At 33.9% G+C, this 26,640-nt stretch overlaps 1 protein-coding gene across 1 annotated transcript; it reads left to right on the top strand.

The window, feature by feature from the left end:
* The first annotated feature begins 1,359 nt into the window (after positions 1 to 1,359).
* Positions 1,360 to 26,640, top strand: LOC140443389 (adipocyte plasma membrane-associated protein Hemomucin-like). The gene is made up of 5 exons (XM_072534627.1): positions 1,360 to 1,672; positions 15,741 to 16,060; positions 17,283 to 17,451; positions 23,478 to 23,886; positions 26,050 to 26,640. The coding sequence occupies exons 1-5, from the start codon at positions 1,548 to 1,550 to the stop codon at positions 26,293 to 26,295; spliced, it is 1,269 nt and encodes a 422-aa protein (XP_072390728.1). The 5' UTR covers positions 1,360 to 1,547; the 3' UTR covers positions 26,296 to 26,640.

Below are 26,640 nucleotides of genomic sequence, written 5' to 3'. Positions count from 1 at the left end.
TCTACCTTTTGTGACTCATAAGGAGAAGTAGAGTAGATCACAATATATCCAAACGTTGGAAAGACACACACAGTAATACAGTCAAAAATACTTATCTAGCTAAATATAACTATAGAAAAGGTAAATATTGCAATAGTTGAAACAACCAAGAAATGTGTGTTTTAAAAGGAACACTTACAGTGCATTATTGACTAAGAAAGCATATTTGAATGAAATAGTAAATGTGGTAGAATACATTTTTTGTGAGGTAGATAATTAAACCTATACATATACCCCCAATCTGCTGCACCATAAGGAACTTCAGAGCATGTTGTTTGGGAGTATATGAAATATAATGAGATGATTTCCCATAACTTCCTGGGAAGAACAGCGGATCACGTGAGCTGCTTTAATAATTGACAAACCATCAGAGAAGGTAAATACAAAAGGAGAATAGATTTTATAGGTCTCATTACGATTTCTCCACTAAAAGTAATAAAAATGTAATAGGTAATAGTATCTCTGTTTTATATTGCCAAGTAAAATATTGCGTCTGATCAAATACATCTAATCAATTAATCTAATGTTAGTGTGAGTACATGGTACAATGAATACACACATGTGTATTCATTGTACCATGGTGTGAGTACTACTTTAGCGCTTTTCAGTGGAGTTTCTAGAAAAAATTATTAAATCGAAAAAGCTATCATTCTGTGATTTATTTTGTGTTCCGTGGTTTAACCCATAATAAAAAAAATACTAATAAAAAACTGGCTGATTATTCAGTAGAAAAAAAAGCCAAAAAGAAGACTAATACTAAGAAGACTAAAACTAATAAAAAATGTGATGGAAGAAGCGCCGGCATTTTAAAATTTAAATGAGACTCCACATATTATTAATAAATAGCATAATATAATTTCAGATAAAATTCATTTAGTTAAAACAAAGAATAATATAAATAAAAAAAACGAAACAAAAAAGCTTTAAGTTTATTTTTTTTAAACTGCTCTTACATTTGTTTCTGCTAGATGTTCCTAAATTTTTAAAAAAATTATATACTTATACCAAAGAATATAGACGAAGCGTCTATATTCTTTGCTTATACTTTCAAGAATAGGTAAATAAATGATATATTACAATTATTATAAATCTTTGTAAATAAACGCTCTATCCAAAAGCAAAACAGGTTTACTTGTTGGGATAAATGAAAAATAATTATCGACATAATGAATTATACATTTAAAAGCAAATAACTAAATAACTTTTTAGGATATGAAATTAAATACTGCTTGAATTTGACTCACAGCTCACCCCTAGAGTACAGTGAGGGGTTGTTCGGCGTTTCGGCTCTTTGTTTAAAGGGCACACGGGAAACAAAGAGGTGCCGTGTCAGTGTCAAGTATATGTCAATGCATATAAATAATCAACAAATCAATCAAATTAAAAAGCAAAATATAACTGTAAATATGGTGTTTTCCAAATAGAAAGTGATTTATTAGTTTTTTATTCTAGTTATTTGAATGTAATGCTTAAAGAATAATAACAATTTGATATTTTTATCCTTGAAAATGGGTTACATTCAAGGAATTTTGAAATTTTTAGTTAATAGACTTTTGGAATTGTCTATTGTGGTGGTTATAATTTTGTTCATCCCGAATTTACCACCATACAGTCAGTTTACAAAATCAATTAAGTAAGTATATTACAGCTACATATTCAATACATGCATGAATGTTCTAATTTATGCAAATGCTGATAAAATTCTTCATTAGAGCAATTCTAAATGAAAAAGTTATAACTGTTTATTATTATAGCTCTTACAGGTATATCAGACATCTATCTTTTGCGGCATGCAAACCCTTGACCTTGCCATTGTTATTTATGCCTGTCTAGTTCTTTATATTTCATAGCCATGACATTTGTTTGTGACCTACTCTGCTCTTGTGCTTAATCTTTCCTTGGATAATTAGTTGAGGGATTGCATATTTGTTCCTCTCAGGATATGGCCCATATATCCAATTTTTCATACCTTGATCAAGTTGAGTAATTCTCTCCCAGTAGTTGCACTTCATAAGACTTTGTTGCATCTTTTATATAAGTGATCTGACTGATCTCTAGTATCCCTAAGTCAGTCTCAACTCCATCTAATCACCTTATGCGTGGTTGGCCTCTGCTCCTTCTTCCTATAGGTGTTCTTGTCTTTAGCAATCATATTGTCAGGCATTCATATTATGTGTCCAGCTCATCTAAGTTGCTGTGTTTTAATGAATGTCATGATATCTTGTTCATTAAATAGTTGGTAGCCTCTGCCCTTAATCGTTTATAGTTCCAAATATTTTGCAGAGTATCTTATGCTCGAGTATTCCCAAAACTCTTTCATCCTTCTGTGTTAGAGTCCATGTTTCCCGCCCCATATGTGAGGACGAGCCTCAGCAGTGTTATATATATATATATATATATATATATATATATATATATATATATATATATATATATATATATATATATATATAGTAATTTTAGTTTTTCTTTGGATATCTCTTGAGTGGAATTGTTTTTGGATTCCATAGTATTCCCTATTTGTAAGGTTAATTCATCTTTTAATTTCTTAGCATGTTTTGTTGGTAGTAGTCAATAGTGAGACAAGGTATGTGAAGCTGTCAACACATTCAAAGATGTGACCTCCAAAGACTTTCCTGTTCCTCATTTACTATAGAATCCTTAGTAACCAACATGTACTTGGGTTTGTTTTGTTGATGACTAGACCGACCTGTTTCACTGCTATTTCCAATTCTAAGATGTGTGTCTCAGATTGCCTTTTCCAATGCACTGGACGGTTACATAGGAGCCAAGCCAGGACATCCCTGTTCCAGAAATGAACATATCATTTTAAAATATAAAATAAAAATATAGTTCTTTACACTTTTCTTAGTGTAGAATAAGTAAAATAGTCACAGCCGACTTATTGGCGCCACAGCCTCTTAAATAGTTTTCACACCTAAATACAAGAGGGATAATCTACACTTTTACGCACCAAGTATTATTTTTTAGTTCGTTGTCACACGCCCTTGAGGCAAGTGCATTTTAAAAACACTCTCAATTCATATATAAAATATTTCTCCACGCCGAAATCGGGCATTTTTCTCATAAATACGGTTTTCTCTTTTACGTGTGATAAAGAAAGAATTATTTGATACTGTATAGTCAGCTACGGTCGTTTTGAACCTCTCTACTCTAAAAATAGTTAATTATAAGTCGATAAACTAAAGGTGATCTTATTTCTCTGGAGTTATATTTGCTCCCATTAACAATCCTTATCCTTCAACGGTCACTGAAGAACCAAACCTATGGAGATACATCCACTCACAAGTCCTTTGAAGTAAGGCTTGGAATCAAAAAATTTCCAACCCTCTCATATAGGGAGCCAGTAACAAGGCTCCCACAATTCGTGGTCCTATCGAGCACAGATTATTTGATGAAACAGGACTGAAGAAAGAAAAGGATTACACACGCCGGAGAGCAACAGGAAGAAAGAATAATAGTTTCTCGTCCCTAGAAGAAAGATTGCACAAGTTGACCTTCGTTCAAGATTAGACACGTGTGTTTTGTGAAAAGTGCGTTATGTGCTGGTAAGCGACAGCGGTAATTAAATTGTATACTTGAAAAACATTTGGTGAGGTTAAAACTCTTTCTATATTTTCTATAGTCACTGCATGCACATGATTTATATTGGTAGATATTTGTCTCGACTTTTATTTGTTTATTAATATTTATATTAACTAATGGCTTTGATTTGACAACAGATCTTTCTTCTCAATATCGCTAAAGATAGCTGACAATTATTTATTATACAGATTGTCTCACAGCCCGCTCTCACGAAAAATATTTATTTATCACTCTAGTAAAAATACTCTATTAAAATTAAAATCGCGTCTTAGTTGAAAAAGACATTTACACTAAACAAAATCATTCACTCTTATTTATCGCTCAGCATATATTTGCAAATAAATTCACTTTAAATAAAAAATGGAAGCTTTAAAGAAAAAGCGCAAATCACTTAAAGCATCAATTACACGTATCTCAGAATGGTTTATAGCCAATAAAGATACAGAAAACGAAATACTTGATTTTGAAAATAGGAAAGAAAAACTTTTTAATTTTTTCACACAATATGAACAAACTCAATTAGAAATCGAACAGACTGATGATAGCGACCAACAATCAGCTGATCGAGCAAATGTTGAAGAAAAATACTTCAATACACTCAAAGGTTTGCAAAGAAAAATAATAGAATTAAATTTAACAGAAAATAAAGCACCTAGCTCAAATAATAATGCTGTTTCCAGTGCGAGGCTGCCTGAAATTAGCATGAAAACCTTTACCGGAAATTTCTCAGAATTCAATGAATTCTTTCAACTATTTGAAACTCTGATCACAAACAATTCAAGTTTAAATAATGTACAAAAGTTTATATATTTAAAATCCTTCCTCAAAGGAGAACCTTTAAACTTAATTAGCAGCATCGAAGTAGTAGATGCAAATTTTGCTATCGCTATAAAAACCCTAAAAGAAAGATATGATGACAAATCACGAGTGATTAGTACTCTTATAAAAAAGCTGTTAAAGTCTCAATCTCTAGTTAAATGCACTCCTCAAGTACTAAGAGATTTTCTTGTACACACGAAGCAAACGCTTCAAGCTCTTAGTAATCTCGAAGTTCCAATTGAACATTGGGACCTCCTTTTAATAGAAATATTTTTAGAAAAAATAGATTTTGCTTCTCACAAGGCTTTTGAATATGAAGTAGGTTCTAAGAATGTTCCAACACTCAAACAATTTTTTGAATTTCTAGAAAAAAGATGTGATGTTTTAGAGAAACTTAATTACACTGAAACTCAGTCAAAGTTTAATAATAAAGTCACTCAAAAAACTGCTCATATTTCCACTATAAATAATAATAAATCTAGCTATGAAAATTGCATATTTTGTAAACAAACTGGTCATAAAATATATCAGTGTAACTTATTTAAAGACACAAATTCTCGAGAAAGGTTTAATTTTGTAAAGCAAGCACAGCTTTGCAGAAACTGTTTTGGCACTAAGCATTTTACTGATAAATGCATCTCTAAATACACATGTAAAATTTGCAATAAAAAGCACAATACACTTCTGCATGAAGAAAATAATTTTTCTCACACTCATGAAAATAATGTATTCTCTCCCACTCGAAGCAATCAAAGTGCTTCAAATTCACATGATGGTAATCAAAGTCACGCCAATAGGCAACAATCACGCTTTAATGCACCACAAAGCTCTCAATCGTCCGCAAGTATACAAGGTGATTCACAAACTCGCCATAGTGCACCACATATCTCTCAAAGTCATTTTCATGCTCCTCAAAGGAGTAATAATGTCTAAGTTACTCAAACAATTAATTCTCCACATTCATATAATGAATCACCAAACACTTCTACTCACTTAAGCACTCAGACAAATGAAAATTGTCTACTCTCAGACATGCAAAGTCAAAATTCATCTTGCATCTCTTCTCTCTCCACTTTCAATCCAAAAAACGAAGTTTTGCTAGCCACAGCGCTGGTAACAATTTACTCTAAAAGTGGACAACCTGTACACGCAAGATGTCTTCCCGATAATGGATCTCAATCGAGCTTTGCAACAAAGGATTTAGTAAATAAACTAAATTACTCTACCACTAATAAAAGATTACAAATTTCCACAATCTCTCAAAATTGTTCCATCTCAAATGAAATGGTAAACATTGAATTTTTCCCATATAAAAACAATGATATGAAATTTGAAGTATCATGTGCAGTTTTGGATAATATTACGTGTAAAATACCTCAGGTACCTCTAGATCGTAGCAAAATAAAAATACCAGATGGCATAAAGCCAGTGATCCCTCTTACTCCTCCCCAGGGAGAATCGATCTCTTATTAGGTGCAGAAATTTACTGTGATCTATTAAAGGATGGTTTAATTCATATTGGAGCAGGTCTTCCAGTGCTTCAAAACACTCATTTAGGATATGTCATGTTCGGTAACTTATCTCCACAAGTTTCATCTAAGAAAAAGATGCACTCTCACTCAAACTGTAACTATTCACACTCGAATCATATTTCTTTATTTGTTCAATCTCACACTGAAGAAGAAAATATAAATAATCTTCTCCAAAGGTTTTGGGACATTGAAGAAGTTCCCGAAATAAAGCATTTAAGTCCTGATGATGAAAAGGCTGAGAAAATATTTAAAGCCACAACACAAATCCTACCGAATGGACAGTTCCAAGTAGATTTACCCCTATGCACGCCTAATGAAAATAATAAATTGGGCGACTCTTTCCAAATGGCGCGAAGGCGATTTCTAAATTTGGAGAACAAATTCTCAAAAAATGATTCTCTTTACAAACAATATAAATCTTTTATAGATGAGTATGTTGAATTAGGACATGCAAAATATGTTCCGTTGTCTCTGCAGAATGTACACTCAGAAAACAAATATTTCTTGCCTCACCACAGTGTAGAAAAAGACACTTCTCTCACAACTCGTTTGCGCGTAGTTTTTGACGCATCCATGAAAACCACTTCTGGTTTTAGCCTTAATGATATTATGTTAAAGGGTTATACCACACAACCAGAACTATTTGACACTTTAGTCAACTTTAGACTCTTCAAGTATGTATTCACATCTGATATAAAAAAGATGTTTAGACAAATCAGAATAAACCCCAACCAAACTTTCTTATTAAATATTTTGTGGCGCAACTCTCCCTCGGAGCCGTTAAAATGTATACAATTGGAAACGGTTACCTATGGAACGAAACCAGCTACCTTCCTTAGCACACGATGTTTAATTGAACTCGCAAACATGCATAAGGAAGAATATCCTCTGTTCACGCCTCTATCCAATTCAAGTTTATTTTATACATTTTTACAACCCGGCAACATAGTAGCGTAGTAAGATATATTATGCCATATGTGAAGATAAGGCGAGTCCCTTAAGACACCCCAAAGACGACAGACAGCACTCAAGTACGAGACGGGATCGGTGACACAGCATTCAGAGCGAGCGGACATAATACTTAATAAGCGTTTATATATTCATGTATTGTGTAATTCAAAATAAAGTCAGTTTTGGTTTCGCACGGAGTTTGATTATTAACCAGCGGCACAAGCGAAGTGCATATCAAGCAAATCCATGGTCTATTCGAGCCGAATCATCAAATTTTTGTGTTGAAACAGTGTAAATTCACCGAATTCCGAACTCATATTTGTGTCATCAAATTAGCGGGCGAAATAGTGCATTCATAGTGGCCCGAGCGCGTTATAGACTATCGAACGTTGTTCTTAAGACAGTTACGTAATTGGACAACTGTGGGTTTAAAATCTGTGAAGACCTATTATACGACTTGAGGCCGATCCTTGGCGCCAGGAGGCTAGAGCTGTTACAATAAACATACAAATATTTTGGTGAGCATATCCATTTCACATTTCCTTTTATTTATGAGTCTTTGTACCTTTATTCTGCACATGTGATAATTCTGAGAACGTTAGGGTCGAATATCAAGCGATTTATAATCTGTTTCTGTTTACTGTTTAATTCATTATAAAATTATGGAGAATTTAAAGCGAAAAAGGGGCGGTTTTAAATGCAAACTCACAATATTTTCGAAATTTATATTAGCGTTAAATGATAAAATAACTAAGGGTGAAACGATTTCAGATTTAGAAATATTACAGGCTATTGAAATGGTAAATAATATAGAACATTTACAGGGCGAATTCGATGAGGTTCAGGGGCAAATAGAAAATACGGTTCAATTTGAATTATTAGAGGATGAATATACGGAGCGCGAAGAATTCTATAACAAATATTACTCACAATTAGCGGTAGCGCGAAAAATCATTCGCGATAATCAACAAGTAGCTTGTATAGAAAGCGATAAAGCAAGTGAGCGCTCTAAGAATTCATATACAGGGCATTGTATTGAGCTTAAACCTATCGAGTTACCAAAATTTGATGGTAATTATAATAATTGGTTAGATTTTGCAGATCTTTTTGAATCTTTAGTTAACAGAAATGAGTACTTAGACAATATAAGGCGTTTTCATTATTTACGAAGTTCATTACAGGGCGGTGCGGCGCAGGTCATACGAACATTAGAGTTTACCGCCGAAAATTATGCAGTTGCGTGGAAATTAATTAGGGAAAGGTACGATAATAAGAGATTATTAATTTCCAATCATATTAATGCCTTATTTAATATAGAGCCAATACATAAAGAGTCATCTAATAGATTGCGGCAATTAGTTGACATTTTTTCGAAGCATTTATACGCGTTAAAGCAGCTAGGGCTACCTACTGATTCGTGGGACATACTCCTTATTCATATTATTTCTTGTAAGTTCGATACATCGACTTTACGCGCATGGGAGAATAGCAAGACACATAATGAAATTCCTAGTTTTGATGATTTTAAAACGTTTTTAAAATCAAGGGCGGACCTCTTAGAATCCCTTGAGGTAAATCAAGCTGAAAAACAAAATACAAGGAATATTTCTCAGGCGGGCGCATATTCACGGAATACGAAATATTCACATAACATTCGCGGTCTATATTCATCACAGGGAACTTTAAATAAATCGGATAATACACAGTGTTGCCCTATTTGCAAAAGGGAACACACCATTTATCAATGCGGCGAATTTTCAAAACTTTCATCTAGGGACAGGTTTGATAAAGTAAGACAGGTCAATCTTTGCACGAATTGTCTGAAACCTGGACATTTCTATAAGCGGTGTAGACAATCAACATGCAAGAAATGTGCGTCAAAACACCATACGTTATTGCATCCAGATAGGTCAAGCGAACAGAACGCAGCTTTAGTTCATCAACCGGTAGAAAACGCGAGCGATATACGATCTGCAGATAATATACAAGGTAGTTTAAACACTACCAATTTGTCAGTTTCGGCAGTTAGCACTGCAGATCAAACTATACTGTCCACAGTATTAGTTAATATTTTTGACAGCCAAGGTAAGGCATACATAGTGCGAGCTTTGTTAGATTGCGGTTCACAAAGCTCATTCATAACCGAAAATTTATGCGATAAACTTAGATTAAAAACGACAAGCGCGAACATATCAGTCATGGGCATAAATAATACTGCATCTCCCGTTCGATTCAAATGCGAAATAAATATACAGTCGCGTAGCGATATAACTTTTCATAAAACTTTAAATTGTTTCGTAATACCAGAAATTACGGGGTGCGTGCCGGCATCTGAAATAAACATTAGCGATTTGCAGATACCTAAACATTTAAAATTAGCGGATAATCATTTTCATAAACCACAAAAGGTCGAATTGTTGATCGGAAGTGATCTATTTTGGCAAATACTGGGCACAAACAGAATTAGTTTAGGTAAAAATAAACCATTCATGCAAGAAACAATGTTTGGCTGGATCATAGCAGGGCTGTATATCAGCCAAAACAAAGCATCAGAAAAGCGAATAACTAAGTGTAATTTCACAAACACAATCGAAGTTACAGAACAGCTAAGTAAGTTCTGGGAACTTGAAGAGGTTTTCAATGGAAAACCTGCACTCTCGGGCGAAGAAATTGCATGCGAAAAACATTTCGAAGATACGGTGAAACGCGACGCGACAGGCAAATTCATAGTATCATTGCCATTCAAAGAACCGCTAAGTTCACTCGGTGATTCATTTCGTCAAGCAAAAAATAGATTTTTAAATCTCGAGCGTAAGTTGAATAAAGATGCCAATCTTAAAACTCTTTATAGCGAATTCATCCAGAAATATAAAAGGTTAGGACATATGAAAGGTTTATGCAGAATTACGGAAGCGGCAACAGACTTTAGGGTAAATACTACATTTTATTTTACGCCACATCATCCAGTATTAAAAGAAAGTTCTTTGGCGACACGTGTGCGCTTTGTGTTCGATTGTAGTGCGCCAACTACAAACGGCATTTTATTAAATAGTATTCAAATGGCCGGACCAACCTTACAAAATGATTTATCTCCATTTCTTGATGATCAGGGCATCATGAGAGTAGGCGGGCGTTTAAAGCATTCCATGTTTACGTATGACAAAAAACATCCTATCATTTTAGCGGCAGATCATATAGTTACATCGTTAATATTTAATCATTTTCACAAGGATCTTATGCATGCTGGTCCTCAGCTTTTACTTGCAACTATAAGAGAAACTTTCTGGCCGTTATCAGGAAGAAATTTAGCGCGACGTACCGTACACAAATGTGTAAAATGTTTTAGATTAAAATCTAAATCCATTCAGCCAATAATGGGTGACCTACCTGCCCAGCGTCTCGCAGGTGGCCCACCGTTTATTGTAACAGGTGTAGATTATGCAGGCCCTTTCTTAATTCGCGATAGAAAGGGTCGAGGTTGTAAACTAATAAAGAGTTACATGTGTCTTTTTATTTGTTTTTGTACGAAGGCCATACATTTAGAATTAGTTACAGAACTGTCTAAGGAATCATTTCTGTTGGGCTTTAAAAGATTTATTGCGCGAAGAGGCAAGCCTCAAAAGATGGTCTCCGACAATGGAACCAATTTTATAGCAGCTAGTTCGGAGTTAAAATTGTTAAGCAAATTTTTAGAGCAGCACACTCCCGCGATAAGAGAATCCTTGCTAAAGAATAATATTTCGTGGTCCTTCATACCTCCCTATTCTCCACATTTTGGCGGACTGTGGGAAAGCGGAGTGAGAACAGTTAAGCATCATTTGCATAGGGTTTTGGGAAACGCGCACTTAACGTTCGAGGAATTTTATTCGTTGCTTGTGCAGATTGAAGCTATAATAAATTCCCGACCGATTCATCCTTTATCCTGTGATCCAAATGATCTCTCCCCATTAACCCCTGCACATTTTCTCATCGGAAGACCACTTATTACCAATCCAGATCCAGATTTGCGTCATGTTCCAGTTAATCGGCTCTCCAAATTCCAGCATATTCAGCAGCTTTCTCAGCATATATGGGAACGATGGAACAAAGAATACATCTCCGAACTACAAAAACGCACGAAATGGACTACTACTAACGGTGAAGTTGCGGAAAACACGTTAGTGCTCATAAAAGAGGACAATTTACCTCCATTAAGGTGGAAGTTAGGTCGCGTGATCGAACTTTTACGCGGCAGTGATGGTGTAGCCAGAGTTTTTAGAATAAAGACAGACAATGGTATCATAACTCGTTCTTTTTCCAAAGTGTGTCCGCTACCCGTTTCGGACTAAGTGTAGTTTAAACATTTGAACATTTAGCATTAGCAGACGATTTTGTTGGCAGTGTTTGCCAAGGCGGGGGCCATGTTCACGCCTCTATCCAATTCAAGTTTATTTTATACATTTTTACAACCCGGCAACATAGTAGCGTAGGAAGATATATTATGCCATATGTGAAGATAAGGCGAGTCCCTTAAGGCACCCCAAAGACGACAGACAGCACTCAAGTACGAGACGGGATCGGTGACACAGCATTCAGAGCGAGCGGACATAATACTTAATAAGCGTTTATATATTCATGTATTGTGTAATTCAAAATAAAGTCAGTTTTGGTTTCGCACGGAGTTTGATTATTAACCAGCGGCACAAGCGAAGTGCATATCAAGCAAATCCATCCTCTCGCTCATGATATGCTCATTAATTTTTGCTATATTGATAACATATTATATGGTACAAATAGTATTGAAACACTCACACTTGCGCATGAGCAAATCACTGCACTGCTACAAAAGGCAGGCATATCTCTTCACAAATGGTGTTCAAATTCACCACAATTTTTAGAAAATATTTCACAATTTTCAACTGACTCCACGTATGTCATATCTCCAGAAAATCATTCTAATAAAATATTAGGTCTCTGTTGGGACTCTAAATTAGATAGTTTCTCTATTTCAGTGCCAGAAATCGAAATAAAAGATTCCTACACTAAGAGACAAGTGCTCTCGATAATCGCAAGTTTTTTCGACCCCAAGGGATTAATTAATCCTGTAATAGTAACTGCAAAAATAATAATGTAAAAAATTTGGCTTTCAAAAATTCAGTGGAATGAAAGTTTAGACTCTACACTCTTAAATGAATGGTTAAATTTTCTCAAACATATTTCAGCACTAAAACATTTAAAAATTCACAGACCTTTTTTTATTGAAAATTATATATGTACTATACAAATACACGCATTTTCCGACGCTAGTGAAAAGGCATACGCCAGCTGCATATATATTAGAGTTACTTATAGCTCAAGAAATGTCTCTTCCACACTCATCACCTCTAAAAGTAGGGTAGCTCCAATAAAAACATTAACTTTACCTAAGTTAGAACTTATGGGTGCTGTTTTATGCAGCAAACTCACTAAAAGAATAGTTGAAATTCTAAATAATAAATTAACTCAAATAGACTCAATAAACTGCTGGACGGACTCAGAAATCGTACTTGCTTGGTTAGGCTCACATAGCTCGAGATGGTCACAGTTTGTTGCAAATAGAGTTTCTGAAATACAAGGAAACCCACAATTTAAGTGGCGATATATAAAGTCAAAACAAAACCCCGCAGATATTGCGTCAAGAGGCATGTCTGCTCCTGAACTTCTAAACTCAAAATTTTGGTTTCAAGGTCCCTCATTTCTACTTAATTATGACTTAGATTTAACTTCTTATGATTCAAAACCAAATGTAAGTAAAATACCCGAGGAAAAGAAAATAGTTCATCTAGCACAAGAAAGTCCAATAAGTTTCATTGAAAATTTATCTCTCAAATTTTCAAACTTCTCAAAACTACAACGCAGTATCACACTTATTCTCAGGTATATTCGCAATTTCAAGTTTCCAAATGAAAAATATGTTGGACCCTTCTCTGTTTCAGAATTAAAAAATGCTGAAAATTTAATAATAAAACTTTTGCAAAAGGCACACTTTTTTCGAGAATTTACTCGTCTGGAGAATAAGGAGATAATTTCAAATAGAACAATTTTAAAACTCAACCCATTCATAGATAATCAGCAAATGATTCGTGTAGGTGGTCGTCTAAGGTACTCAGACGTCCCATATGAACAGAAGTACCCATTACTTCTACCCTCTCATAATCACATAGTAAAATTAATACTACATAGAGAACATATAAGATTATGTCATGCAGGCCCTCAAAATACTCTTTCCAATTTTCGTTTAAGATATTGGTGTCTAAATGGTCTCAAAGAAACTAAAAGGATAATTAATAAATGTCACGATTGTTTTAAATTTAAAGCAAAGACAGCCACACAGTTAATGGCTGATTTACCACGGGAACGTTCATGTTTCTCCCCTCCATTTACCAATGTTGGTCTAGACTTTGGTGGTCCATTTCTTATAAAAAGCTCCAATTTAAGAAAGGCTCCAAAAATAAAATCCTACATAGCGTTGTTCGTATGTATGGTTACTCGTGCAGTGCACATCGAATTAGTCACAGGTCTCTCTACCGAAAGTTTCTTACTTGCTTTAAAAAGATTCATCAGTAGGAGAGGCTGTCCACAAATTATCTACTCAGATAACGCCACTAATTTTCTAGGAGCTAGAAATCAGTTGAGGGAAGTTGCACTATTTCTTAAACAAAAGGAAACCTCTGAGTCCATATTCAATTTTCTCTCCTCTTCTGAAATCCAATGGAAATTTAGGAAGATAAAGTTCCACCCCTACACTGGCCATTGGCAAGAATTGTTGAATTGTTTACTGGTAAGGACGATAAGGTCCGTAGTGTTAAAATAAAGACTAGAGATGGATATTTTAACAGACCCATTACAAAACTCTGTCCTCTTCCTGTGGACAAAGTAGAAAATTAAAATTTTAAATTTTGTTACATTTATATGTATTACTCTAGTTTAGGAATAGTTATTTCTTAAATTACATTTTAGTTAAGTTTGCTTACTTTCTCAAATCACTCTTTCTTTCGTTTTGAAGTAAATACTTCAACGCGGGCAGTCTATGTTCCAGAAATGAACATATCATTTTAAAATATAAAATAAAAATATAGTTCTTTACACTTTTCTTAGTGTAGAATAAGTAAAATAGTCACAGCCGACTTATTGGCGCCACAGCCTCTTAAATAGTTTTCACACCTAAATACAAGAGGGATAATCTACACTTTTACGCACCAAGTATTATTTTTTAGTTCGTTGTCACACGCCCTTGAGGCAAGTGCATTTTAAAAACACTCTCAATTCATATATAAAATATTTCTCCACGCCGAAATCGGGCATTTTTCTCATAAATACGGTTTTCTCTTTTACGTGTGATAAAGAAAGAATTATTTGATACTGTATAGTCAGCTACGGTCGTTTTGAACCTCTCTACTCTAAAAATAGTTAATTATAAGTCGATAAACTAAAGGTGATCTTATTTCTCTGGAGTTATATTTGCTCCCATTAACAATCCTTATCCTTCAACGGTCACTGAAGAACCAAACCTTTGGAGATACATCCACTCACAAGTCCTTTGAAGTAAGGCTTGGAATCAAAAGATTTCCAACTCTCGAATATAGGGAGCCAGTAACAAGGCTCCACTCAATCCCCTTGTCTGAGTCCATCCTTTATCTCAAAGGATCAAGAATTTTCTCCCTGTATCCTAACACTTACTTTTAAGTTAGACATTGTCATTCTAGTTAATCAGATAAGTTTTTCTGGTATACCAAACTCAAGCTTTGATTTGTATATTACTGTTCTCTTGACACTATTGTATGTGGCCTTGAAGTTAACGAATAGGTATGGGTTTCAATGTTAAATTCTTATGCTTTATCAAGGATCCGTCTTATTGAATGAATCTGGTCAATTGTTGATTTTTTTGGAGTAAATTCGGCCTGGTACTTTCCAAATATGTCCACTGTATAAACTTGTGGCATAGAGAATATTTACCATCGTCACTCATATAAATATATTACCACTTACACTTAATTACTGAAACACACGTAGCAACTCCATAATGTGCACTTTTCATATAAATAACCAAAGTAAAAACTAAGGGAACAATACCACATCCTTCACATGTATATAAATCTTGGTGAATCCCAGCTTAATATGCTGAAATTTTGTAATAAAGCTACCATAATATAGAGAAAATAATAAATCAGTAACAAATGCCTGTACCCATCAACAGGCTGTTATTGCTTGATTTCATTATTGCTTTTATCTTTTTTAAATTACATGTCCTAGGGTTGACTTAATCGAAAAATCTGTTTTTTTTTAATGCTGTGGAATGCACTGCTTTGTTAATGGAAAACCGGTCAGGCCGGAGGAAAACTAGATAGGTGGCAACCCCAAATATAACACAGAATAATATACAGTTTGAAATCTTATATAACAAATATGTGTTTCTTGAAATAATTTCATTATTTACTATCATTAACTGTACCAAGTATAACTAAACTACAACAATTCTTGTAATTTGATGAAAGGTAACATTCATGCACTTTTATTTTCAACTGTATATTCTCTTTTTACATTTAATTTAAACTTCTATACTGCACTCTAAAGAATTATCAGTTAAGGGCAGTTGTGGAAAACAAAAAAATGCATTTGTTATTCCACATACAAGGAACATATGCATACTTTTAAGTTTTTATTGAAGTAATAGCTGATTGATTTTGAGAATATATATTTTTCGTCAATTCTGTGTTATACAAATAAAAGAAAAACAAATCATTAATACATAACTGCTAATTGCATATATTTCAGGTTACCTCCTCCTCATCCTTTACAAGGATCTCTATCTCTAAACCAAAAGTTAAATAATGTTGAAATAAAGTATCAAGGAAGATTGTCAGGTCCAGAATCATTTTCAGAATATGACGGTGAACTATATACAGGATTAAATAGTGGAGACATTGTGAAATTAACCGGAAATCACATATCACCCATTGTTAAGACTGGTAAACCTTGTAAAGCACAATATGAAGAGAGAATTTGCGGAAGACCTTTAGGTTTAAAGTTTCACAAAGGACTTCTTTATGTAGCTGATGCATATTATGGTATCTTATCTATTAACGTTAACAATGGTATGTAACATCTTTTGATTTCTATTTGAAAATCTGTCTTTTTTAGTGAAAAGTGTATGTATATATAAACTTATATTTATGTTTGATAAATATGGACTTCTAAATGACTCAATTTGGATTTCATTAGTATTTGTGTTGAGAAGGTTTACTATGAATACTAGAGTGGTTTTGTTGGTTTGTAATTGCTCAAATTTGTCAGAAAATTCCTCTTTATTTCTTTCAGCCAAAAAAGATCAATGCACGGTTTGTGAGTCAAACAAAAATTCTTTTGCTGAACAGCAAGCTACTCTTGATCAAACTTATAATAAACATATCCATAATAAATGTGGAAGCTGAGAAGAAAAATCATAAGATATAGCAAGAGCAAAAGATGATCCCCAAGTATTGGTAGCTTGTTTTGATTTGCAGGCAGTCCTTTCTACATGTTGGGATGATGTTTCAAGCTTTTACTATAAATGCCGTCTGAGCTGCATTAACTTTACAATTTTTAAGAGGGTACAAAAGATTGGTTATTAAAGTAGGAAATCTTTAATTCAAGGGAAAAATGGTTAGTAAGGGAAATGTCAATACATGACTTTTGCCAATAAATGTCAATACACGAAAAAATCTCAGTTAAAAAATTGAAGGAAACTTTACAACGAATACAAAAGATGAGTTTTAAGAGGTCCTTCTTAAAGCAACTATAATGCCACTTGTATGCCAACTATAAGGCATAGGTACATAAAGCCACCCTTGAAATCCGCAAAAACCAAGCAATACCTTTTGGATATGTGCAATAAAAACTTAATAGTACCTGTTTATCACAAATTTTATATGGACTTGGTTAATAGTACCCAATTAAGAACATTTTTGTACACACTTATAATCATAATAATAAAAATGTTTGTAATAACTAGTTGATTGTTTCGTTATATTGCCGCCGTATCTCCTAGGTATCGCTTTATAAATGACTTTTTTTACAATGCAATATCGCCATAACTATCAAAATACAATTAAGATTTATTTTTAATACATTGTAATAACATCCAGCGAATAACTTATAATTTGCTAACTAAATTTTAATTTTGAAGCTAGTTATTCTCAAAATAAATTATTTACAAGGCATAACTCTATGCCGTAGTTTCTTTTCTAATCAGTTCTCTAATTAAATATAAATTTCTATATTCTTTAATTTAATAAAAATCTCATAATAAAATAAAGTGACATAAAATCATTATTTTAGGCAAGAAAAAGGTCTTGGTTTCACCAGATCAAATAATCGACGGCAAAAAGTCCAAATGGTTTAATGGTATAGCTGTGTCCAAAAATGGTGATATCTTTTGGACAGACTCCTCAAGTACTTTTCATCTGGAGAATGGATTATTTGAGCTGTTGTCAGATCCATCTGGTAGGTAAGTAAAAATGTGACGCCTATCTACTTGTCATAAATACGAATTTTACTACTATACTGTATTATATATATTATAAAAATAAACAAAGACATGTCATATATGAACAACAAGAGATCCTGAAAATCATCGAAGAGTATAGTAGAATACTTGATAATTTACTTTATTATTATTATTCATATTCAGATATTTTTACCTTTGTACCACTTTATAGTATATATAAACATATATATATATATATATATATATATATATATATATATATATATATATATATATATTTATATATATATATATATATATATATATATATATATATATATATATACAGTGTGACCCATTTAGATTGGAAACACCTCTATAAAATTTGAAGTTGTTAACCGATTTTAACCAAATTTTTTTTTGTCATGTAATAAAAGGTCCATTGCGGGACAAAATATGAAATATTTAGTTAAATTTTCAGGGCATTCTACGATACTTTTTCTTCGTCGAAAATGGAGAATTTGTATTAGCGATTTTTTTATTAAAAAAATTTCTACGCCACTGGATTTAGAGTGGCTTCAAATAACTATGACAAAAATAAATTTCATTAAGATATATTTATTAATAACAAACTTATGACTTAAAATTTTAAAACTCACTAAGAAAAAAACACTCTGTATTAACGTTAAAAAAAAACACTCTGTATTAAAAGAAACATGGAAACATAATTTTAGTTTAAATCCTAGTTGCCACTACCAATCCACCATCTAATTGCATACATTTGTCGTAGCATTTATGAATATTTCTAATTACATTTCTTAGTTGTTGGGGAGTAATTTCTGCACATGCCTGTCGAATTCTTGCACGAAGTTCGTTTACGTCTCTTGCACGGGTTTGGTAAACTTTTTGTTTGATAACTCCCCAGAGAAAGAAGTCTAAAATTGTGAGATCTGAAGATCTGGGTGGCTAATCTATCAACGGACTACCCCGGCCTTTCCAACGGTTCGGAAAATTTTCATTTAGCCATTGCTTCACGGTTCTGGCGTAATGGACAGAACAACCATCTAACTGGATATACAAATTTAATCGTTCATTAATTGGGAGCTCATGAATAGCATCCCACAAGTCGGTGTTTAAAAATTCTAAAAAGTTCTGTGAGTTCAAGTTTTCTTCAAAAAAGAAAGGACCAATAATTCGCTCGTTCAGTATACCACACCACACATTGATTTTTTGAGAATACTGGCTTTTACAGTTTATTATCCAATGGGGATTATCTGCTGTCCAATAGCGACAATTCTGTGATGATGCCACGAAAGTGGCTTCGTCGGTAAACAACACGTTTTTTAGAAAATTTATATTGTTTAAATATTCCACTTGGGCCCATAAACAATATTCTAAACGTATTGCTTCGTCGCCTTCTTGTAATGTGTGTAAGAATTTTGGTTTGAAATGTTTAATATTATTTACCTTAAGACATCGCCGAATACTCTCTCGAGGCACATTCAAATGTAAACCGGCATTCCTTAAACTGGCATTAGGGTTATTTCTGAAATGATCTAAAATGATTTGATAATTTCTTCTTCTTCTTTGTAACGGGTTATTTTTTAAAATTAGTTTTGATACTGCACCATATTCATTAAATATTCTATTTATTTTCCGATCTACATTCCGAAAATTTTACGATCCACATGTCTGTCATTAAATATTGTACAAACTTCCCTGGCACTTCTATTGTTATCTCCCAAAAGACGTATAATTTAAATTTTTTCTCTCAAACTTAATCTTGCAGCCATGACACAAAATATTATTAAAAGAACTTGAAGTAAATATTGTTCCAGTTATTATGCATAAATTTATGCTAGCACTGAAATTTGTATGACACAAATAATGTCAAACAGTAACATCGTTGTCATGGCAACTGAGATTTAAGTTGTAGCAGGCAAAGTTAATAATAATGTAAGTGCGTTAATTGCATTAAATTTTTATGCTCTTTTAAACATTTTTTTGTCTAGTAGTGGTTTATTATTAAAATTATTTGAAAAATAATTAGTTTTATGGTTATCTGTTGATACAGGGTTATTTTTTGACTCGTAGCTTAGTGAGTTTTAAAATTTTAAGTTGTCATAACTTCGTTATTAATAAATATATTTTAATGAAATTTTTGTCATAGCTATTTGAAGCTACTCTAAATCCAGTGGCGTAGAAATTTTTTTAATAAAAAAATCGCTAATACAAATTCTCCATTTTCGCCGAAGAAAAAGTATCGTAGAATGCCCTGAAAATTTAACTAAATATTTCATATTTTGTCCCGCAATAGACCTTTTATTACATGACATTAACAAAAATTTGGCTAAAATCGGTTAACAACTTCAAATTTTATAGAGGTGTTTCCAATCTAAATGGGTCACACACAGATAGGCATGTGCAGAAATTACTCCCCAACAACTAAGAAATGTAATTAGAAATATTCATAAACGCTACGACAAATGTATCCAATTAGATGGTGGATTGGTAGAGGCAACTAGGATTTAAACTAAAATTATGTTTCCATGTTTCTGTTAATACAGAGTGTTTTTTTCTTAGTGAGTTTTAAAATTTTAAGTTGTCATAAGTTTGTTATTAATAAATATGTCTTAATGAAATTTTTGTCATAGCTATTTGAAGCTACTCTAAATCCAGTGGCGTAGAAATTTTTTTAATAAAAAAATCGCTAATACAAATTCTCCATTTTCGACGAAGAAAAAGTATCGTAGACTGCCCTGAAAATTTAACTAAATATTTCATATTTTGTCCCGTAATAGACCTTTTATTACATGACAAAAAAAAATTTGGTTAAAATCGGTTAACAACTTCAAATTTTATAGAGGTGTTTCCAATCTAAATGGGACACACTGTATATATATCTATATATACCAGCTTCAGGGCTTTCGAGGTCTCAGTCTCCCGAGTCCCCAGACATTACTATACTGATCACCAAGCAATGCACTACTGCCACTGGGAACAGAGGACGGTTCATCTATACCGTCGATGGTGACGTGGTTTGGGTGAAGTTTGGCGTGTGGGTTAGCGTGGGGATTGGCGCGGGGGTTGGTGCGAGCATTTCTGACAGTGGGATTTTGATTCGCGGATGGAGGGGACGATATTTTCTTTATGGGAGATCTCCATGTCGAAGGTAACCGTATGGCGCCATCTCTTTTATTGAGACAATTTGGCGTTTTTTCAATTTCTATCCGCTTCTTGGATAATTATTTAGCGTTTATAGAAGCAGATGGGGGCTATGGTTCTGGAGTTTTTAAAATCAATTTTGTGACCTGTATGAAGATGGTGTTGACACCTAAAGCAACTGTGTTCGCAAACATATACTCGACATATATATATATATATATATATATATATATATATATATATATATATATAGAATGTACTATATACAATGTACTATGGCAACATAAACACATGTCACTTGGAGGAGGATATTAGGCAAGAAGACACCATCTCTACTAAACTATTCCCGCCTTGTTTCATTATGCTATGGAAAATAGTAATTGGGAAAAGATTTTAGTCAACATAAATGGAGAATTTTTGAACAACTTGAGGTTTGCAGACGATATAGTCCTTATTGCAGACCGGGTAGATCATGCATGCCAACTTCTTCAAGATCTTCAGAGCTCTTGTGCACGAATTGACCTTAAAATTAACTTTTCTAAAACACAATACAGATTCAGCCTTGTTCTAGCCAAAAAAGTGTAGGTATACGGGCCACAAGATTAAATTAGGAAGAGACAACCAAACAACAGGGTTAAACAGGATAATATGACTAACATGGGCAGCTGACGGAAAAATGAAGGAATTCTTTATATCAGATATTTCCTTGTACTTGAAAAGGAAGGTCTTTGATCAGTGTGTGCTTCCGGTCCTAACGTATGGAGCGGAAATACTGACGCTTATCAGAAAAGTAATAAATAAAATACAAGTGGCACAAAGAACAATAGAGAGGTGAATGTTGAATATATCACTCAGAGACAGAGCTTTAAATCAAATAGTTAGGAGAAAACTTGGTGTTACGGACGTAGTTAAAAGAATTACAACATTAAAATGGAACTAGGCAGGCCATGTTGCCAGAGTCAGAGATGTACCAAGAAAATTTTAGGATGGATACCTACTAGAGCAGTCCGATAAGTACTTGCCTACAAAAAAAAACGAAAATTTTGGAAAAGTATTTCTCAACTTAGCCTCCTTTTAGCTGATACACTTGACCCAGCGATGCTCCAACTTCTTTAACCCGTCTGAAAAATACGTTTTCTGAAGGTCTGCATAGTAGGCTTCCGTGGCGGCGATGACCTCCTCATTCGACTCGAGGGTGTCTTTTTCAAGTTTAGAAACAAAACGAAGTTGCACGGGGCCAAATCTGGAGAATAAGGTGGATAGAGCAACAGTTCGTAGCCCAATTCGACCAATTTCGACATGGCCTCCGCGGAAGTATGAACCGGTGCGTTGTCATGGTGGAAGAGCACTTTTTTTCGCCAAATGGGGTCGTTTTTTCTGCAATTAGGCGTTGCATCGGCCCAATAATTCGGCGTAGTAAAGCCCTGTGACCGTTTTGCCCTTCGCCAGGTATTCGATGTAGATCACCTCTTGTGAATTCCAGAAAATGATGGCCATCACCTTTCCGGCCCATAGGACAGTCTTCGCCTACTTCGAAGCACGTTGACTGTTCATTGGTCTTTGGTTTATACCAGTGGATCCCTAATTCGTCGAAATTTACGAAACGACGTAGAAACTCCTTTGAATTACGCTTAAATAGCGTCAAACAGTGCTCTGAAGTGGTCTTACGATTGCTCTTGTTATCCGGAGTGAGCAAACGCGACACCCATCGCGCCGACAGATTTCTCATGCCCAAAATTTCATGCATAATATAACATACGTGGTCTTTTGAGGTGCCTACTGTCTCAGCTATCTCGTGCACCTTCAGTCAGCGGTCTGCCACTACGGGATTTTTATCACGTTATCCTCTGTGGTAGCCATTTTCGGGGCACCGAGGCGTGCCTCATCAAAAACCGACGTGCGACCACGTTGAAACTCGTTAAACAAATTTTGACGGTTTACATCGAAGGAAAACGGTCACCGTACACAGCATCCAAGCGCTCTTCGATTTTCCTGCGAGATTTCCCTTCTAAAAACAAGAATAGAATCACCGACCGATATTGCTCATTTTCCATTTTTCTAAAATCCGCGAACACACCCGGTTTCATACGCGGTCAAAACAAAACTATTAGTTCTATTCAGCTGAAATTTTGAGATTAGCCGTCTGCGGGAATGTATTACACGATAGTAGATTTCTCTTGAGATAGTGGTGCCATCGGCCAGTGAGGCTAAGTGCGTATCGGACCACCTACGTAGGTACGATTCTTATTTGAATCGACGACGTCCTCCAACAAGATGGTCGGACAACATCAAGCACATCCTGTACAACTGAATTCAAGGTGCTTAAGACCGGAAACAATGGAAATGTTTACGGGAGGTCTATGTTCAGCAGTGGACTCAAAACAGCTACTAATACTAATGATGACTGTATTAACTATATACAGTACGTTAAGTTTTAAATTAGAAATACACACTATAGATGGCAACACTACGCGCCGTCGACTTTCTACGAAGCTGCTTATAAGTCAGTGTATTTTTATCGAGTTTATGTACTCTAAGAGACGAACCGGGCGTACGTAATAAACATCGAATTCGAATGACGAGATGTGCATCCCACCCGTCATTACGTGCTGCTAAATGATTTTCAATGATTTTCGATTTCTGTCATGGTGTCGTAGGAGATCGGGAATTACAATTACCTCGTACGAGTCAATGTTGCCGAAAACTTAACGTACTGTATAGGGTGAATCATCATCATCATCATCATCAATGGCGCTACAACTCTTCGTGCGTATTTGCCGCGTTTACTATTGCCTTCCATAGGGTGAATCATGGGAGGAATAATTATTATTTTACATTGCATACATACACTGTTACATTGCATAATTGAATGCTGTTTTTAGGTTAGTTCATTATGATGCTAAAGCAAAAACGAATACAGTGCTTATCGATAAAATTCATGCAGCCAACGGTGTAGCTCTATCTGATGATGAAGAATTCGTTTTAGTATCAGAATCTGTTACCGGTAGAATTCTTCGTTACTATTTGAAAGGTTCGTTCAAGGGAACATATGATGTTTTCATTGATAGACTACCAGGTCTTCCAGACAACATTAATTCTGACAATGCTGGCGGATTCTTAGTGGCACTTGTTACACCTATCGACGATGAGCATCCAAATATTATGCAGATTCTGCAGCAATTTCCTTTGGCTAGAAAATTCATCGGCAGAATGTTGGGGATCACTCAATGGATTTTTGAACAAATAAATAAGATTTATCCAAATGATATGGCCAAAATGGGAGTATACACTGTAAGTATTTTGCGAAATTAACACAAATCTGTACATGTTTGGAAATGTTAGTTTTTTAATTAAATATTTTATTCAAATCATGAATGTGTTGCTTGTGTGAGTCCATTTCAAAAGGTAAAAGAAATAATAAGTTAGACTTACTCACAATCAATTTAATTTAACTAATCGGACGACCGGTTTCGCTTTCTATAATATGCAAAGCATCTTCAGGTCACGATACAAAGTTAAAATGCTGAAAATAATAATCCCATATTAGGGTGTTGTCTAATAAAGATAAAACATAGGTAGGTGATAGAAATTACATATATAAATTACAGTAATTATGCCAATATTACATGTCTGTGGTTTTATAAATGAATAAAATGTTTAAGCAGACAAGGTAAGACCCACAAATTGGTAACATAGTCTATTAAACTGTAATGAATTAATAAATAAACAAATAAATAAACATTACTTACATGCCGGTACTCTATTAATTGATGGTTGAAAAAACACACAACCATCAATTAATAGTTTTTTCATAAATAATAATAAAAATAATAATAAAAAAAGAATAATAAAAAAAGTAAGAACTAAAAAAGGATAGCAAATAGGAGAAAAACAACTTAAAATAATCTACTGTGCAGACGACGCAATACTACTCTCAAAGTGAAGATGATTTACAACGCATGCTGCACCAATTTAATATAACCGCCAGAAAATTTAACATGTTAATTTCCCCAAAAAAGACAAAATGCATGGTTACAACAGCAAATTTACTTAGATGTAAATTGGAGCTGGAAGGTCAGATAATAGAACAAGTGATGGAGTTTAAATATCTAGACATCACATTATCTAGCTACGGAAAGCTCGAGTGAATAGAGCAAACAGAATAAAACAATATGGAGAAATAAAAATATTGGGAAAGAAACGAAAGGTAGAATTTACAAAACAGTCAGCAGACCAATAATGACATTGTAAGTGAGCTTTTAAACTTGTTCAGAATGAATCGTTCTCTCAGAAACAACGTTTGAAGCGATCGGCGATTTTAAATGTCATATGTTCAATCAAATTTGTATCAGCTCGACGGTAAAAATTCGATATCTTTTGATCCAAATATCCTATCGACAAAAATTTAGATGCGCTTTAAAGGTAACGAGTGCTGATTTTGTACGCAATTCTTTCTTCCGCAAATCAACTCAGTTTTTATAAAGATGTTAAATATATAAACGTGGCGCGATGTTTGCCATTCTTTATTATTCTCATGAGATCAATACAATTTATCCCTTTAATTGACCGGTTACTATGGAGTTTCGATTACTAGAGCCTAATCTTCAAAACCTATAGCATAAAATTTTAGTTTTGAGTTTTGGAAACAAATGTGAAGCATTTGAAATATGCTTAAACACGCTGAATTTAAACTTTCACATTACAATCGATCTAAAACGTTTAAAACTTCACTTTTTCATTTACACTAGCACGTTTTTCAAAAGTGACCAAATTCTGCTACAAATTGCACCCAAAATCGTCTTCTTGGAGGCATTTCCCGTGACGTGCCATCGTTTGTACTGTACAAGTTTAAATTCTGCTTTTTTTTTGTCATATTTCCAATGTCTCATATTTGTTGCCACAACTTCGTATTATAGGTATTAAAGATTGGTCTCTAAAAATGGAAATTTCACTACGACCGGTCAATGAAAGTAATACATTTTATTGATCTCACGGGAATCGTAAAAAATGGCAAAAATCGGACAATGTTTATTTATTGAACAGATTTATAGAAACTGACTTAATTTGAGGCAAAAATTACAGATTACAGATTCTTCGTAAATAAATTTTTTTCCGTTTTCCCCCTTCTACGAGTGGGTTTTAGGAGGAAGCCCGGGGGTAAAAGTGGTAAACTCTTTTGCATCTCTTCTGGGGTCCCAAAATTAATATTCTCAACAAAATTCAGCTTGTTCGTATGATTTTTAGGGGTCAAATCTCTGACGACTGACTATAATACAAACGCTAACTTTTTTTGTGTGCTAAATTTTATTTTTCCCTTTTGTACATTGTTGTTTACATACAGCGCTATTTTTTTAGTTGAAGTTTCGACATGTATTTCGGTTTCAGTATATTTTTTCTATTGTCAAAATGTTCGAATCTTGTTCTAATTATTTACTAATTAGTATTAATTTTTAGGTTGGAAGGATTGCTCCACTTACACAATTGGTTGAATCTTCTCGAGTGACCATACTACGAATATCCAAAGATGGTGTAATACTGGACAGTTTGCACGCTACAAATAAAAAAATACGCGCAATATCCGAAGCTTACATCTTTAAAAAATATCTTTACCTCGGATCATCGCAAGAAGATTACGTAGCAAGAATTTCGTTGGCTGAAATAGGTTGGAAACATTTGAACCATAGTAAAAAGAATCAATGAAATAAAAAATATTAGAATGTCTTCTTACGGCAAAATTTATTTAATTTTTTTATTATTAGTACGACCAATTTAAATTCAGGTAACAAATGAACCTTGTGATATTTCATATTTCCGTGTTGATAATAGTCGATAATTAACATTTACAAAAATTTGGATAATCTAATCCACGTAACTGAATTACATTATAAATAAGTAAGATGATAAATTTTTCTTCTTTTTAAACCTTGACCTTCCTACCATTTCGATGATTTTCTATAAATGCAAAATTATAGCCTTCATCATCATCATCTTTGGCTCGACAATCCTTTGTGGACCTTGGCCTGCTCTAAGATTAGTCGCCATTCT

The sequence above is a fragment of the Diabrotica undecimpunctata genome, chromosome 6 (assembly GCF_040954645.1).
Source record: "Diabrotica undecimpunctata isolate CICGRU chromosome 6, icDiaUnde3, whole genome shotgun sequence".
NCBI classification, from domain to species: Eukaryota; Metazoa; Arthropoda; class Insecta; order Coleoptera; family Chrysomelidae; genus Diabrotica; species Diabrotica undecimpunctata.
The sequence above is the reverse complement of the archived record's forward strand: the minus strand, read 5'-3'. Positions and strand labels throughout refer to the sequence as shown.